The 18817-nt window shown below is 40.4% G+C and overlaps 1 protein-coding gene across 2 annotated transcripts in view; it reads right to left on the bottom strand.

Annotated features, from left to right (window-relative positions):
- Positions 1-520: 520 nt before the first annotated feature.
- LACTB (lactamase beta) overlaps positions 521-18817 on the bottom strand; it is a 67939-nt gene continuing 49642 nt past the window's right edge. For both annotated transcript variants that reach the window (XM_073619139.1, XM_073619140.1), the window contains one exon: positions 521-1318. In XM_073619139.1, coding sequence (XP_073475240.1) covers positions 802-1318 — 517 coding nt within the window. In that variant the 3' untranslated portion in view covers positions 521-801. The remainder of the gene's footprint in view (positions 1319-18817) is intronic.

Genomic DNA, 18817 nt, shown 5'->3' with positions numbered 1-18817 from the left:
CATCTTTCTCTGTTGGAGATGTCCTCCTACTTCCTGTGGTGTGTGCAGGACTAGAAAGTGAAGGGAAATCTTCCTAACACAACATACACAGCAAACCAAATACTGATGGGGTTTTAACCATTCCAAACTCTATCCAAAAAAACAAGCAAAAAAACAAACAAAAACTTGTGGCTATAGATACTTTTGCATAGATAGCAGGGAATATCTTGTGTCAATGATCTACTAGTGTGCTACTAGAAAACAGTTGTGCATTTCTGCATTATTTGTAATAGAAACCATTTTTTTTTTTTTTTTTTTATTAAACAGCGGTAATAGGTATACTCTAGAGAAGAGGTAAGCAGTCTGTGAGGCACAACCACAAATAAAGTCTTAGACTTTGATTCCCAGACTGGCACACATGCAATTTAACATTGATACAGAAGGATGTGTTTTTTTCTTTGCCATATTAAGACCAGCTTCCTGATAACGGAACCAACTCCTTTGTTTTTATGAACATGTAAATTCTTCCTAACCTTGCATCAGTTTAAAAATTCAATTAAAAAAAAGTTAAAAAGTACAGCTAAATGTAGTAGGTAACTAACTGTACAGGAGATATCTGTCCCTTCTGCACCCTAATGTTATTTTTGGCTGGTGTCATTATACACTGCACTTCCAGTACATAATTTTATGAACTAGAAGACTTTCCTCTTTGTTAAACGATCCTCTCCATAAATCTGAAACGTGTGCATATTCATAAAAAAACATGCAGAACTGATCATTAATGAAGTGTACAGTTCCAGTACTAATGTACAATTTTTATAACTAATCTAACTTGGCTTTCTCAAACTCCAGTGCAATCTTTAAAGCGGTGGTGTTGAGCCCTGTTTGCTGCATGTTGACTATTATAGTCACCACAATTCCTCTTGGTGGGATCACTGTCTGACTGTCCCATAACATGGGATCATCTTCAGGCATAATTAATAAGACACTACTAGCTCCAACTGCCCCTCCTGTGTGTGAAATGTAATGTTTCTGAAGCTTACACTGTCCATAATCCTGTTTTCTATCCACAGTTCCCCAACCCATTGCATATTTCCCATCTTTGTCCCAAGACATCTCAGTATTGGGGACTTGTCTCCACAGCATGCTGATGGTGCCCGGTTTAAGGTATCCTGGAAGACTCCCAGTTGTATTTTGGGCCTGGTAACTATAAAGGAGCACATTGCCGAACGTCAGAAGGTCACTCACAGTGGATAGAAAACCTCCACCTGCCCATTTGTAGGAGTTATCAACATATGGACTGTTCTTAAGCCGCTTCTTGTCACTAAAGATGTAAAACCTGTGGGGGAAAAAAAAAAGTTAAGCCTCAAAAGTCTTCTGACAATGGGAAACATTAATCAATCGGAGAGGTCTGGATCACCCACAAGGCAAAGGGTGCCTATGACATGGTGTATAATTGGGGTCCTGGTCTTAACACTCTTTGCAATTACTCAGTCATGCAACATTGTACCCATATGAATTTTTTGTCCTTTTTTTTCATGCAAATAGAGCTTTCTTTTGGTGGCATTTGATCACCTCTGGGTTTTTTATTTTTTGTGCTATAAATGAAAAAAGACCAAAAATTTTGAAAAGAAAAAAAAAAGGAAGGCCAAAATTTATACTGCTACATATCTTTGGTAAACATAACCCAAATTAGTGTATATTATTTGGTCTGTGTGAAAGTTAGAGTCCACAAGCTGTGGTGCCAATCTCTGAAAACTGATCACGCCTGATGTACTGAAGGCCTATCTCATTTGAGACCCTAACAAGCCAGGAAAATACAAATACCCTCCAAATTACCCCTTTTTGGAAAGTAGACATTCCAAGGTATTTAGTAAGAGGCATGGTGAATTTTTTGAAGTTGTAATTTTTTCCCCACAATTCTTTGCAAAATCAAGATTTTTTTTCTTTTTTTTTTTCACAAAATTGTTATATTAGCAGGTTATTTCTCACACACAGCATATGCATACCACAAATTACACCCCAAAACACATACTACTTTCTTGACTACCTCTTGCACTTTTGAAGGCCCTGGAGCACCAGGACAATGGAAACGCCCCCAAAATGACCCCATTTTGGAAAGAAAACACCTCAACATATAATCTTTGAGGCATAATGAGTCTTCTGAACACGTCATTTTTTTCAACAAGTTTTTGGAAAATGTGGAAAGAAAATGAAAACATTTTTTTTTTTTTTTTTTTTTTTTTTTTTTTTTTTTACACAAAGATGTCCATGTATACAATATTTCTAACACATAGCATGCACACACCAAAAATTACACCCCAAAATAGATTCTCCTACTCCTCCTGAGTATAGAGATACCACATGTGGGAGACTTTTCCACAGCCTGGCCACATACAGAGGCCCAACATGCAGGGAGCACCATCAGGTGTTCTAGGGGCATAAAATGTCAAATCTAATTTGACTACCTATTACACTTTTGTGAGACACTGATGGGCACTGTAGTGGCACTGATGTGGCATGGATGTTGTATAGATGCGGCATGGCTGAGTATGGCTGAGTATTGCCAAGTATGGCTGGGTTTTGCTACGTATGGCTGGGTTTTGCTACGTATGGCTGAGTATGACTGTGTACCGCTGGGTATTTCTAGGTAAGGCTGAGTATGACTGAGTATTGCTGGGTATGGCTGGGTATGGAAGGGGGTGGATGGGATGGCTGAGCATGGATGGATGGCCAAGTATGGATGGCATGGCTGAGCATGGATGGATGAATGAGTATGGATGGATGGCTGAGTATGACAGAGGGATGGCTGAGCATGGATGAGGCTGCAGTGTGCACAGAGCACATATGCACATTTACCATAATCTGTGATGCACTGGGTCCCTGGGACCTGGCGATCACGGATACTCCTGTGCGATTCTGGTAGGACGTCATAGTACGCCCTCCCAGAGTTATCGAGCTGCAATGTAGCCGTCATTCGGCGATAGCGCGGTTGTTAAGTGGTTAAGACAGTGCTCTTAATCTCAGCCTGTTACCTGTATAGAAGACATCTGGGAGCCAGAAATCTTGCTGATAGGGGATCAAATACTTATTTCACTCATTAACCACTTCCGGAACGCCGCACACTGATATACGTCCCAAGTTTGAAGAGGAGTATCACTGTTATGGCAGCAGCTAGCTGCCTAACCCCAGTATCCTCTTTTTCGTCCGGCGGTCCGGTTTCCGATAAGAGTGGTCTCTGCGGTGGATTTGCCAGGAGATCACTTTTATCAACGGCGGGAGTGGGCACCCTCCCACCGCGCTCCGGTGCCCTACACTGCTTACCGGAGCCTTCGGCAGCAGCAAAGGCGATCGGAAGTTTATCCATGCTGGGTATGGAGACAAGTGAGAGGAAGATGGCCCCCACCCGTCTCCATACCATTGCTGAGCGACAGAAGATATTTCAAAACGTCACTTCCGCCCATAGCTCTTAAAGGGCTATTTTTTAAAAACATTTTTAAAAGGAAATTTTTTTTTATTGCATTTTAATGTAAATGAGATCTGAGGTCTTTTTGACCCCAGATCTCATATTTAAGAGGTCCTGTCATGCTTTTTTTCTATTACAAGGGATGTTTACATTCCTTGTAATAGGAATAAAAGTAAAAATTTTTTATTTTATTTTTTTTAAAGAACAGTGTAAAAATAAAAGCCACCGAGCTCGCGTGCAGAAGCGAACGCATACGTGAGTAGCGCCGCATATGAAAACGGTGTTCAAACCACACATGTGAGGTATTGCGGCGATCAGTAGAGCGAGAGCAATAATTCTAGCCCTAGAACTCCTGTGTAACTCTAGACATGCAACCTGTAGAATTTTTTAAACGTCGCCTATGGAGATTTTTAACGGTAAAAGTTTGTCGCCATTCCACGAGCGAGCGCAATTTTCCAGCGTGATATGTTGGGTATCAATTTACTCAGGGTAACATTATCTTTCACAATATAAAAAAAAAAAAAAAAAAAAAAAAAAAAAAAAACTTTACTGTTGTCTTATTTTTTAATTCAAAAAAGTGTATTTTTCCAAAAAAAGTGCGCTTGTAAGACCGCTGTGCAAATACGGTATGACAGAAAATATTGCAACGACTGCCATTTTATTCTCTAGGGTGTTAGAGAAAAAAATGTATAATGTTTGGGGGTTCTAAGTAATTTTCTAGCAAAAACTGTTTTTAACTTGTAAACAACAAATCTCAAAAAGAGGCTCGGTCCTTAAGTGGTTAAAATGCAAATCAATTTATAACTTTTTTGAAATGCGTTTTTCTGGATATTTTTGTTGTTAATCTGTCTCTCGCTGGTAAAATAAACCTACCATTATAATTATAGATTGATCATTTCTTTGTCAGTGGGCAAACGTACAAAATCAGCAGGGGATCAAATACTTTTTCCCCTCAATGTATTTCAGGTTATAAAAGGGGCCAAATTACACAACACACGCACTGTGCTGTATAACATGCTAACAGAATCTCTTGGTTTTTTTTTAGGGTAACAAATGCTTAAAGATCACCTGGCATTGTGGGTATACATATGTTGGTAAATGTATATTCTGCCATCCTGGCTTTATTATCTAGTGATCCAATGACGTCTGAAAAGCTGCAACTCTTGTTCTGTATACTTGTGCCATGTCAGGTAGTGAAGCTAACATCAGGATCACAGCTCTGAAGCCTGCACTTTACAAATGAACTAGACGGAAGCTCCCACATACATTATAGCCTCACATGTTCATCCTGGTTTGGCCCTGTACTTTTCTGCAATGAAATGATTTGCATAATGATTTTGAAACTCAAATTCCTCAGCAATTTACATATTGTGACTTCTCTGCCATAAATAATTTGTAAAATATGTATTACAACAGAAGCCAGTGTGGATCCGAAGGAAAGATTTATAAATGCAAACTCTGTATGATTAACTATGGGAAAACATCAGTAAGAAACACCACAGCATTAATTTGTTAAACTATAAAAATCAAAATGCTCTTTTAATTAAAAAAACGCATAAAACAGAAGGCACTGTCATTAAAAAATACAGTGCCTTGCAAAAGTATTCACCCCCCTTGGCTCTTTACCTATTATGTTACATTACAGCCTTTGGTTCAAAGTTTTTTTTTAATCTGAATTACATGTGATGGATCAGAACACAATAGTCTAAGTTGGTGAAGTAAAATTAGAAAAATATATACATAAAACTATTTTTCAGAAATAAAAAAATGATAATTGGCATGTGCATATCTATTCACACCCTTTGCTATGTAGCCCATAAAATGCTCTGGTGCAACCAATTACCTTCGAAAGTCACATAATTAGTGAAATGATGTCCACTTTTGTGCAATCTAAGTGTCACAGCAAACCTGCCAAGAGACGGCCGCACACCAAAACTCACGAACCGGGCAAGGAGGGCATTATTCAGAGAGGCAGCACAGAGACCTAAGGTAACCCTGGAGGAGCTGCAGAGTTCCACAGCAGAGACTGGAGTACATGTACATAGGACAACAATAAGCTGTACGCTCCATAGAGTTGGGCTTTATAGCAGAGTGGCCAGAAGAAAACCATTACTTTCAGCAAAAAACATAATGGCACGTTTTGAGTTTGCGAAAAGGCATGTGGGAGACTCCCAAAATGTATGGAGGAAGGTGCTCTAGTCTGATGAGACTAAAATTGAACTTTTGGCCATCAAAGAAAACGCTATGTCTGGAGCAAACCCAACACATCACATCAGCCAAAGAACACCATCCCCACAGTTAAACATGGTGGTAGCAGAATCATGCTGTGGGGATGATGAGGGAAAGATGGATGGTGCTACATACAGGGATATTCTTGAGCAAAAACTGTACCACTTTGTGTGTGATTTGGACAATGACCCCAAACACACTGCTAAAGCAACACTTGAGTGGTTTAAAGGGGGAAACATATAAATGTTTTGGAATGTCTAGCCAAAGCCCAGACCTCAATCCAATAGAAAATCTGTGGTCAGACTTAAAGATTGCTGTTCACAAGCGCAAACAATCCAACTTGAAGGAGCTGGAGCAGTTTTGCGAGGATAAATGAGCAAAAATCCCAGTGGTAAGTTGTGGCAAGCTCATAGAAACTTATCCAAAGCGACTTGGAGCTGTGATAGCCGCAAAAGGTAGCTCTACAGAGTATTGACTTTAGGGGGGTAAATAGTTATGCACATTGACTTTTTCTGTTATTTTGCCCTATTTGTTGTTTTTTTCTTTTTTTTTCCTTTCTTCAAAGTTGTGGGCATGTTCTGTAAATTAAATGATGCAAATTCTTGGACTGTCTTGCATGAACTGCACGTTTGAGATCTCCCCAGAGTGGCTCAATGATATTGAGGTCAGGAGACTGAGATGGCCACTCCAGAACCTTCACTTTATTCTGCTATAGCCAATGACAGGTCAACTTGGCCTTGTGTTTTGGATCATTGTCATGTTGAAATGTCCAAGTACATCCCATGTGCAGCTTCCTGGCTGATGAATGCAAACATGTATAAAAAAGATCCTGTGAGCTTCCTCTGATTATAAATTGCCTAAATGGCCCCGTGAAACAGCTGGAAGCGTTAAACACGTCTCATAAAAACATGCAGATAAAAGCAGAAATAAATATATATGCTGTGCTTTCAAATATACTCTTCACATTATATATATGTGATAACCAAAGTGCAAATATGCGTGTGAGCCACACACCATGATACATCCAGTGACTACCGACTGTTAAAAGTGCTATAAGGTGCATCCATATGGTGAATGGTTGTAACAATAATTTTGATACAACCAATCACCATATGGATGCACCTTATAGCACTTTTTACTAGTGTGATTATTTATTTTCATTTATATGTTCATTTTTAAGTATTCATAACTATTTGTTGCACTATTATCACTTTTTACAGTCACTAGTTACTGGATGTATCACGGTGTGTGACTCACACGCATATTTGCACTTTGGTTATTACATATATATATAAAATGTGAAGAGTATATTAGAAAGCGCAGCGTATATATTTATTTCTGATGAATGCAATAGTTCCTCCAGTATTTTTTGACAACACACTGCATTCATCTTGCAAACAATTTTGACCAAGTTTCCTGTGCCTTTGTAGCTCACACATCCCCAAAACATCAGCGATCCACCTCTGTACCATTTATCATAGGCCTTGTCGACTCCTCCCCAAATGTAGTGTTTATTGTTGTGGCCAAAAAGCTCAATTTTGGGCTCATCACTCCAAATGACTTTGTGCCAGAAGGTTTGAGGCTTGTCTATGTGCTGTTTGGCGTATTGTAAGCGGGATACTTTGTGGCATTTGCTTAGTAATGGCTTTCTTCTGGCGACTCGACCATGCAGCCCCCATCTTTCTTCAAGTGCCTCCTTATTGTGCATATTGAAAAAGCCAAACCACATGTTTTCAGAGAGTCCTGTATTTCAACTGAAGTTATTTATGTTTTTTTCTTTGCATCCCCAAAAATTTTCCTGGCAGTTGTGGCTGACATTTTAGTTGGTCTACCTGACCGTGGTTTGGTTTCAACAGAACCCTCATTTTCCACTTCTTGATTAGAGTTTGAACACTGCCGATTGGCATTCTCAATTCCTTGTATATCTTTGTATATCCCTTTCCTGTTTTATACAGTTCAACTACCCTTTCATGCAGATCATTTGACAATTCTTTTGCTTTCCCCATGACTCAGAATCCAGAAATGTCAGTGCAGCACTGGATGAAAGATGCAAGAGTCTGTCAGGAGTCCAGAAACGCATTGACCTTTTATACACACACACCAATCACAAACAAACAGATCACAGGTGAGGATGGTTACCTTAAATAGCCATTCAAACCCCTTTGTGTCAACTTGTGTGCATGTTATCAGGCCAAAATCACCAGGGTATCATTTGGGTAGTTTCTGTTGCCATTATGATTTAAAAAGAGTAAAACACAGTTGATTGATAATAAATGGCTTCAGCCAAAACACTAACCATGAGTGAAAGAAAAGTTTTTGTGTTATCATTCATATTCTCTGAAAAATGGCCAAGAAATCAAATTCTGCCAGGGTATGTAAACTTATGAGCACAACTATATACAGTGGGGACGGAAAGTATTCAGGCCCCCTTAAATGTTTCACTCTTTGTTATATTGCAGCCATTTGCTAAAATCATTTAAGTTAATTTTTTTTCCTCATTAATGTACACACAGCACCCCATATTGACAGAAAAACATAGAATTGTTGACATTTTTGCAGATTTATTAAAAAAGAAAAACTGAAATATCACATGGTCCTAAGTAATCAGACCCTTTGCTCAGTATTTAGTAGAAGCGCCCTTTTGATCTAATACAGCCATGAGTCTTTTTGGGAAAGATGCAACAAGTTTTTCACACCTGGATTTGGGGATCCTCTGCCATTCCTCCTTGCAGATCCTCTCCAGTTCTGTCAGTTTGGATGGTAAACATTAGTGGACAGCCATTTTTAGGTCTCTCCAGAGATGGGTTTAAGTCAGGAGATCAGAAATGCAGCGCTAAATAAGACAAAAGCTTAAAAATAAATATGATAGTCCATAAAAGCCAATGGGGAGTAGAGATGAGATGAAACCTCCACCAAACTTCCGTGTGCAAAGGAGGAGCACACCACACCCAAGTGCTGTCAATCTGCTTACCAGAAGGATATGAAAAACAAACGATGTATTTATATAATGCAAAGGCTCAACAGTAAATCCAATTGGCACACTCCATCATGGGCAGACAGATTGGGTTGTCACATATCACCAGGAACTCAAAATTCCCAGCAATGGATCCTCTCACACAGCATGCCACTGTGTCTCTCTCTTTCTTTGGCTGGGCCATTCAAGAACAGTCACGGAGTTGTTGTGAAGCCACTCCATTATTTTAGCTGTGTGCTTAGGGTCATTGTCTTGTTGGAAGGTAAACCTTCGGCCCAGTCTGAGGTCCTGAGCACTCTGGATAAAGTTTTCGTCCAGGATATCCCTGTACTTGGCCACATTCATCTTTCCTTCGATTGCAACCAGTAGTCCTGTCCCTGCAGCTGAAAAACACGCCCACAGCATGATGCTGCCACCACCATGCTTCACTGCTGGGACTGTATTGGACAGGTGATGAGCAGTGCATGGTTTTCTCCACACATACCGCTTAGAATTAAGGCCAAAAAGTTCTATCTTGGTCTCATCAGACCAGAGAATCTTATGTCTCACCATCTTGGAGTCCTTCAGGTGTTTTTAGCAAACTCCATGCAGGCTTTCATGTGTCTTGCACTAAGGAGAGGCTTCCATTGGGCCACTCTGCCATAAAGCCCCGACTGGTGGAGGGCTGCAGAGATGGTTGACTTTCTACAACTTTCTCCCATCTCCCGACTGCATCTCTGGAGCTCATATATATATTTAATACTTTTAGGAACTTTTAGAAACTGGCATTGGACTTTAGGCACTTTCTGAATTACTGACCAAAAAGAATAAATGCATCACATTAGAGAGCTGTTGAAACACCCAATTTGCATTCTTGTTTCAAGTCCCTGACTCAAAGCATTGAAGCCAGAGGATCAGCATGATAGCCTCCACATATCTTTCAGCACAAGTTTCTTTTACAGGTCTTGTCTGAGGTGATTAAACCTAAAGAACACTACTTAAAAAGGAGAATCTGCAAAAATGTGAACATGAAAAAATGTAAAATCAAAAACTACTTTTGGCTAAACTACAATATAAAACTCTAAATGTGCACTCAATACATTTTAGTCATTTTTTTTCAAAAGTGTGGGACAGCTACTATTAACATTTCATTTCTGCTCCTTTGGTAGAGTACCACAGGTCAGAGCGATTACCTACAATATAAGGAGGTTTTCTAATTGCAAATCAATACTCCTTTCATACACACAGAATTCATTATTGTAGGAGAATACATTTACTCGACACCTGCCAAGCTCTAAAATAAGCATACTGATTTTTACCATGAACCAGAAAGGACTGATTTTCTGGACTCTAGTTGCCATTGTTTCAAATCCTGTAACAACTCTCTCTGAACAGCCACAAGATCACTGGAAGTATTTGGACACTACAAAGGCTGTGACAGTGCTACATCCAGATTTGGATAAAATAAATAAATAAATAAAATAAAATAAAAACAAATAATAATATCACCAGTCTATTAAAAAAAAAAAAAAAAAAAAAAAAAAAAAAAAACACATGAAAACAGAAATTCCTAAAAACAGCCAGCAGAGGTCACTAAAAGTATGTATTAGACTAGAGTATGAAGATTCAGATCTGAATTAAAGTGGGAGTTTGAGTCTTTGGTATAGATGACATGAAGAATTTGATTTTTTGGGCATCAAGTTGCTACAAAGTTTTGTTTGCAAAAGTTAAAAATTATTTTTTTTTCCCCCCACGAATGCTCTTTTTTTTTTTTTTTTTTATACAATAAGAACACTTTAGTAAAGGGCTCTACATATTACACATTTCACAGCATGCAGCATGAAATGTCTGGTTTTTCTTAACAGATCTTGCTGAGTGGATAATCAAATTCCTTTTCAGTGGCGGGAGCTGGATTTCTGGTCTAATTTCAGGACAGTAACAGTAGTCTGATTATGTACTTGTTGCGGGTCACTTTAGGACACATATTTATTGTGCAGAGTCAGAGAAAAATTCATCATTGTGGCATGTTTCTTGTGGTTTCTTGACCACTACTAGCATTCCTTCTTGCTGAATGATTCCTCATACATCTCTCTCTGCCGCCCTGGGGCGTGGATTGCTTTTCTTTCCTGTAGACTTCAGCCGGCTTATGTCTGGATATCTTAGATTGGACAGACAAGGAAGTCCCAGGTGTTCAGCGGAGAACTTTGTTAAAGGTAATGCAGATGTGTGGTTCTCTGGAAAGTTATATGCTTTGCCATACACCCACAACCATCAAGAGCAACATTGTGAAAAGGAAAGTAGATGGCAAATAAAATCTGACAATTATGAATGACTAACCAAGGGAAATCAAAGCAAACGTAATTTAGTTAAAATGTAGGCTGACTACAGAATGCACAGTCCTTCTGCCCTTGGGTAATTTTTGATCTTTTTGATTTTTTTTTTTAACTCATTGGAATAATCTGGGCGATTCATTCCTCTTTTCTACAAGTAGAGAGAAGAAGCAGTAGTCAAAGTGAAACTCCAGACAACCGGGCTGGACACAACTGAACCGTACACAAGTCTGACACACGTATTACATAGTTCAGCTTTGTGGCTTTCTATACCACTTCTCCATCTGAAATCGGCCTCATTACTTCTGTCCAAGGAGCAAGGAGAGCTCCAGTAAGCAATACTGCTAAAGCAAGAAGTAGCCTCATCTAAAGCTAGGTTCAAACTAGCCAAAGCTTTGAAAAGCAATCTTCAGTGAATCATTTCACAAATTACAGCTAAGTAGCTGTAGTAAGGTGTTCAGGGGGTGATCTTGCCACCTTCTAACCGCCCGTCCTTTTTTTGGGAGCTTATAATGTGGTTAATGCACAGCAACTGCAAGCCAAGCATTTGGGTAATGGTTGCAGTGTGGCCCCATTGACTTTAATGGCCAAGTTTGACAGGTGGTGCAAAGCATCGCAGCCCCTGCATGTGAATAGCTGAATGGCTACCTCCAGCTGCTGTTTAGTTTTTAGGTGGGCAGCTGGGGGGGGGGGGGGGGGGATGTGTAAAAACAGGTGACTTAGCTGCAGCCCCCCCCCCCAGCTGCCCACCTAAAAACTAAACAGCAGCTGGAGGTAGCCCCAACCAAAGAGGCTGAACAGAGCAAAAAGTATTACAAGAATGGCAGGCCAAAAATACAAAACCTTTTTGCAGGTAAACAGAGTGTATAATATAATACACACACACACACACACACACACACACAGTAAAACAAGTACTGATCGCGTCACCATTTAACTAGATAAATATACACTCACCAGCCAGTTTATTGGGTACACCTGTTCAATTGCTTGGTAACACAATTGCTAACCAGCCAAATCACATGGCAGCAACTCAATGCATTTAGCCATCTAGACGTGGTGAAGATGACTTGCTGAAAGTCAAACCGAGCATCAGAATGGGGAAAAAAGGGGACTTAAGTGACTTTGAACGTGGCATGGTTTTTGGTGCCAGGCGGGCTGGCCTGAGTATTTCAAAACTGCTCATCTACTGTGATTTTCACGCACAACCGTTTCCAGGGTCTGAAAAAGAGAAAATATCCAGTGAGCGGCAGTTGTGTGGACGAAAATACCTTGTTGATGTCAGAGGAAAACGAGCAGACTAGTTTGAGATGATTGAAGGGCAACAGTAGCACAAATAACCACTTGTTACAATTAAGGTATGCAGAATACCTTCTCTGACCGAACAACACATGGGACTTTGAAGCAGATGTCTACAGCAGCAGAAGACCACACCGGATGCTACTCCTGTCAGCTAAGAACAGGAAACTGAGGCTACAATTCGCACAAGCTCAGCAAAATTGGACAATAGAAGATTGGAAAAACGTTGCCTGGTCGGATGAGTCTCGATTTCAGCTGTGACATTCAGATGTTAGGGTCAGAATTTGGCATAAACAACATGATAGCATGGCTCCAACGGTTCAGGCTGGTGGTGGTGATGGTGTGGGGGATATTTTCTTGGCACACTTTGGGCCCCTTAGTACCAATTGAGCATCATTTAAACTCCACAGCCTTGCCCGAGTATTGTTGCTAACCATGTCCATCCCTTTAGGACTACATCTTCAGATGACTACTTCCAGCAGGATAACGCACCATGTCACAAAGCTCATATCATCTCAGATTGGTTTCTAGAACATGACAATGAGTTCACTGTACTTCAATGGCCTCCACAGTCATGAGATCTCTATCCAATAGAACACCTTTGGGATGTGGTGCAATGGGAGATTTGCATCATTGATGTGCAGCCGACAAATCTGTAGCAACTGCGTGATGCCATCATGTCAATATGGACCAAAATCTCTGAGGAATGTTTCCAACACCTTGTTAAATCTATGCCACGAAGAATTAAGGCAATTCTGAAGGCAAAATGAGGTCCAACACGGTACTAGATGTACCCAATAAAGTGGCCGTGAGTGTATTTCTAAAAGGTGCTATTGACATGAAATTTTCAGCACATGTCAGTAACAACCCATGCAATCCACACATACAAAAAACCCACCAAAAAACGGAAAAAAAACCCCAAAAAAACAAATAAGTTCAGAAATTAAGTTATGTGTAATAAAATTGAATGATTGATAAAGAATGTAGCGCTAAAAAATGTAAAGCAATAAACAAAAACAGTGTACAAAACGTTGTATGCAAATGATATGATAAGAATCACTCTCAAATGTATTAAATATGAGAAAGTACATAGATATAATGGGTAGAAACACAAGTGAACAAAGTCCCAAAAGGTGGAAATATCCTCCAGGTAAATTTATATAGAGTCCACCACAAGGGAGTTGTTGCTTAGAAGTGGGGTACAGCTGCCTTGGCAGGCATGTAGAGCACCAGGGATAATGTGTCCACCCAAGGTAAGGGATATACACTCTTACCGGAAGAAGTGGACTTGAGTTTCAGCGAGATTGAGTCAATCAAGCAAGGATGTCCTGATCAGCAGACTTCTGGAAACGGTCCAGGGAATCCAGCGAACTCGAGGAACGGTTCCAGGAAATCGAGCAGGTAAGCGTAAGGCTGAGATTTAGATGTTAAAAAGTCAGATTGGAAGGCAAAAAAAAAAGAAAGAAAAAAAGATGTGGTGTAGGTCAAAATGGTGGGTTTTATTGAAAAAAAAAAAAATATATATATATATATACATCCATAAAAATAAAACTGTAATCACAGCATAAAAGCAATGTGGGGAGCTGAAAGTCAAGTCTGACGGGTTTCGTCCCAATGGACGTCAACTGGGGCATATATCGGCTCCCCCACATTGCAGATATTTATAATTTACACATCAGTTAAGAAACCAATCAGTAAAAACATGGTATGCGGCATCAACCCAGAAGAGGTGCGGCCGGCATGACTATCACGCCCAAAAACCTGAGACCAGTAATTGGAGTAAGGCCAGTCACATGACAACATGAGCTCCAAGCCTCGGTCTGGGAACCAATGAATAGAGCAGACCAGATCCCACGACACCAAAAAATTACGTCATGGGGGCGTGACTGCACCTGCAGCGTCAACCCGGAAATTACGTGGCCAACATGAGGCAAACACCTCACTTGAAAAGCCCGCGAAACGGGTGATGCTGGTCACTTGACTATCGACAGACAATCAAAACCTCCCTGGGATCGGAGACATAATTGTCACCGCTAGGTCGCATGACCGTAAATACAGTGCCATGGGAACGTGACCCGATGTGAGGAGTCAACCTGGAAGTGACAACACCACAGGGCAGACGTTTCACTCAACAACCAATAGGTCGCATAACGTCGGTCACGCAATCAATGGCAATGCAAACAAGCCTTTTTTGGGGCCAAGAGCACATCAACACCAAAAAAATGGTGACCAAATGTGCTTCGAGCCTCAAAGGCAAGAATAACACCCCTCATTTAAGAAGCAGGACTGAAACAAAATAACTCCCAGATCATAATACGATACATGTAATGTCATAAACATGAGTATGAAATACCACTTATTATAAACCAATAGAACACATGTAGTAGAAAGTAGTATAGGCAGAAAATGAATAAGAATAAAGCATGAAGATTTAAGCTTGATCGATAAAAGAATTTATGTCCCATTTAACGTTCATACTGAACGGTGAGTAAGGCTTAAGCTCATGTATCCAGTATATTTCGAGGCGGGAGACACCGCGGAGGCTCCCCCCTCCAATGTGGAACGAACTTATCAATGATCTGAAACTATGTTCCTGCAGGATCTTTGTTGTGATATTTTAAATAATGGCGGGGGACGCTATAATTAGTTTGTCCCTTCTTGATACTGGCCAAATGTTCGTTGACCCTCACCGAGAATGTCCTAATAGTATGTCCCACGTATTGTTTCTTACAAGGACAAGTCAAAAAATAGACAATAAATCTCGTGGCACAGGTGGTAAAATGTTTCATTGGCTAAGTACATTGCATGGTGGATGAGGTAAATGTGTCAGTTTTGCGTCTCTCACAGATATTGTGGAGACACACATTACACCTACGGCATGGATAGTAACCCTTACATTGCTGAATTAATTTTGGGGGGGGGGGTCAATCACATTGGGCGCAATTTGTCCCTGTATTGACCGTGCCCCTCTGAATATGACACCAGCCTGTTCCGGAATAGCCGGACCCAAGGATTTTCCAATGTTTATTGATTATCTCCTTAATCTGTCTGAATTGAACAGAGTAAGTGGTGAAAAAAGACCATCTAAACTTATTATCCAAGACAGGCTTAGGACGATCAGTCAGCAAAGATGTCCCATCAGGGAAACCCTATTGATCTCTGTGTCAAGATCTGTAGATCTATAGCCTTTTTCCAAAAATCTATTTTTCTGAATCTGGGACTGGGAGAAAAAAAAAAAAATCAGTTGTCTTAGTACAATTCCTCTGCAGTCATAAGAACTGGCTGCGTGGAACTGAATTGAGCCACTGTGTATGGTGACAACTATCAACCGGAACGTAATGTAAAGTTTTGAATTCTAAATGTTGATCAATGACTGATATTTCGAGATCAAGGCAATGAATGGTAGCAAGGCTAACCTCATAGCTCAAAACAATGCCCCTATCATTATGATTTAGTGAAGTCATAAAAGCATCGAGAGATTCCCGATCGCCATTCCATAGGAGGAGGATGTCGTCAATGTACCCAGCCCAGAGAACTAGCTCTGGTCTCTTAAGGACATAGACGACATCCTCCTCCCACTGAGCCATGAACAAGTTTGCCAAACTGGGGGCAAACTTAGCCCCCATGACTGCACCCCTCTTCTGCAAATAAAATTGATTCTGAAACCAAAAGTAATTGTGTTGGGTAGCGAACTTGAGAAGTTCCATAATAAAATTCTGCTGAATCAAAAAGGAAGAGTTGTGTTTTTAGATAAATAATGTTCAGATCTACAGATCTTGACACTGAGATCAATAGACACATTTACCTCATCCACCACGCAATGTACTTACCCAATGAAACATTTTACCACTTGTGCCACGAGATTTATTGTCTTTTTATTGACTTGTCCTTGTAAGAAACAATACATGGGACGTACTATTAGGATATTCTCGGTGAGGGTCAACAAACATTTGGCCAGTATCAAGAAGGGACGAACTAATCATAGCGTCCCCCATTATTTAAAATATCACAACAAAGATCCTGCAGGAACACAGTTTCAAATCATTGATAAGTTTGTTCCACATTTGAGGGGGGAGTTCTACCTCCGCGGTGTCTTGCCTCAAAACATACTGGATACATGAGCTCAAGTCTTACTCGCCGTTCGGTATGAATGTTGAATGGGACAAATTCTTTTATCAATCAAGCTTAAATCTTCATGCTTATTCATTTTCTGCCTATACTACTTTCTACTACATGTGTTCTATTGGTTTATAATAAGTGGTATTTCATACTAATGTTTATGACATTATATGTTTCGTATTATGATCTGGGAGTTATTTTGTTTCAGTCGTGCTTCTTAAATTAGGTGTGTTATTCTTGCCTTTGAGGCTCAAAGCGCAATTGGTCAGCATTTTTGTGGTGTGGATGTGCTCTTGGCCCCGAAAAGGCATGTTTACATTGCCAGAAGGTGTTAACGATTAGGCATAGATGATAAATTCTCAATAGCATCCAGCAAATCCAGCCCACTGGAACCCCTCATCAGACCACAACATCCGTGGGATTTCCTTCACATATAAACATCTCCCAATGGTCACTTCAGAATTAGGCATTCAGGCATGTAGTCATCATATATCCGAGAAAAGAAAATGAAGGACCCATAGTGAAGCCCGTAATGATAGATAAAAAAACTTTTATTGTAGTAACTTACAGTTGAAGCTTAAAACAGCATGCGTACGGATGTCAGCCTGCCTGACATGTTTCATCGTAACAGAGGCCATGCCTCTGAAGACATCTGTTACGATGAAACATGTCAGGCAGGCTGACATCCGTACGCTGATTGCTGCAGCCGTTTTTTCCTATCATTGATGCATGCTGTTTTAAGCTTGTGGTCTGATGAGGGGTTCCAGTGGGCTGGATTTGCTGGATGCTATTGAGAATTTATCATCTATGCCTAATCCTTAACACCTTCTGGTAAGCAGACTACATTACCACGTGGTGACGAGTGACTCTTTCTACATCTGCACAATATATTTGGTGATTGGATTCCTCCCACTCTTCAATTTCATTTTTGACCTTTTCAGAGCCGCAATAATTTTTATGCATGTGACTTTTTGTTTGTTATCTACGAACTTTGCTGGCCGCTTGCTTTTTTCAGTTCAGTGCGAATTTTTACTTGTTTTATGCCATTATTGTTTACATTGCCGTTGATTGCATGACCGACGTTATGCAACCTATTGGTTGTTGAGTGAGACGTCTGCCTCATGGTGTTGTCACTTTCGGGTTGACTCCTCACGTCAGATCACGTTCCCATGGCACCGTATTTGCCGTCATGTGACCTAGCGGTGACGAAATTAGGTCTCCGATCCCAGCGAGGTTTTGATTGGCTGTCTGTCACATGACCAGCGTCACCCGTTTTGTGTGCTTTTGAAGTGAGGGGTTTGCCTCGTGTTGGCCGCGTAATTTCGGGCTTGACGCTACAGGTGCAGTCACACCCCCACGACATCATTTTTTGGTGTTGTGGGATCTGGTCTGCTCTGTTCATTGGTTCCCAGACCGAGGCTTGGAGCTCATGTCATGTGGCTGGCCTTACTCCAGTCACTGGTCTCAGGTTTTTGGGTGTGATAGTCATGCCGGCCGTATACCTCTTCTGGGTTGATGCCGCATACCATGTTTTTACTGATTGGTTTCTTAACTGATGTGCAAATTATAAATATGTGAAATGTAGGGGAGCCAATATATGCCCCAGTGCAAGTCCATTGGGACGAAACACGTCAGGCTTGGCTTTCAGTTTCCCACATTGCTTTTATTCTGTGATCACAGTTTTAACTTTATGGATGTATATTGTTTTTTTCAATAAAACCCACTGTTTTGACCTACACCATATGGAGGCATCTTTTTTCCTTCTATATCCCCACGGATGAGAGTTTTTGGCCTTCCAATCTGGCCGTTTAACATCTAAGTCCCAGCCTTACGCTTACCTGCTTGATTTCCTGGATCCTCTCCTGGAGTTCGCTGGATTCCCTGGACTGTTTCCCGAAGTCTGCTGATCGGGACATCCTTGCTTGATTGACTCGATGTCGCTGACACTCTTCCGGTAAGAGTGTACACCCCTTAACTTTGGGTGGAGAACACATTATCCCTGGTGCTCTACATGCCTGCCAAGGCCGTTGTACCCCACTTCTGTGCAACAACTCCCTTGTGGTGGACTCTATATAAATTTACCTTAAGGATATTTTCACCTTTGGGACTTTTTCCACTTGTGTTTCTACCCATCATATATATATGCACTCTCTCATATTTATTACATTTGAGAGTGATTGTTATCATATGTTTTCACCATTTGCATACATTTTGTACACTGTTTTTGTTTATTGCTTTACATTTTTTAGCGCTACATTCTTTAATCAATCCTTCACATTGAATTTTTGTCACATTCTTATGTAGCAGCTGTCCTTTCTCTCTTACACACTGGGTCAACGCAGTAATATCCCTTATCCATAATACAATGGAATGACACAGGGAAAAAAGTATTGAACACGCTAAATGAAATGTATTTAATACTTTGTACAAAATCCTTTGTTG

This window comes from Aquarana catesbeiana, linkage group LG03, assembly GCF_042186555.1.
Source record: "Aquarana catesbeiana isolate 2022-GZ linkage group LG03, ASM4218655v1, whole genome shotgun sequence".
Classification (NCBI taxonomy): domain Eukaryota; kingdom Metazoa; phylum Chordata; class Amphibia; order Anura; family Ranidae; genus Aquarana; species Aquarana catesbeiana.
Note: the sequence above shows the minus strand (reverse complement) of the source record. Positions and strands in the feature narration are given on the sequence as shown.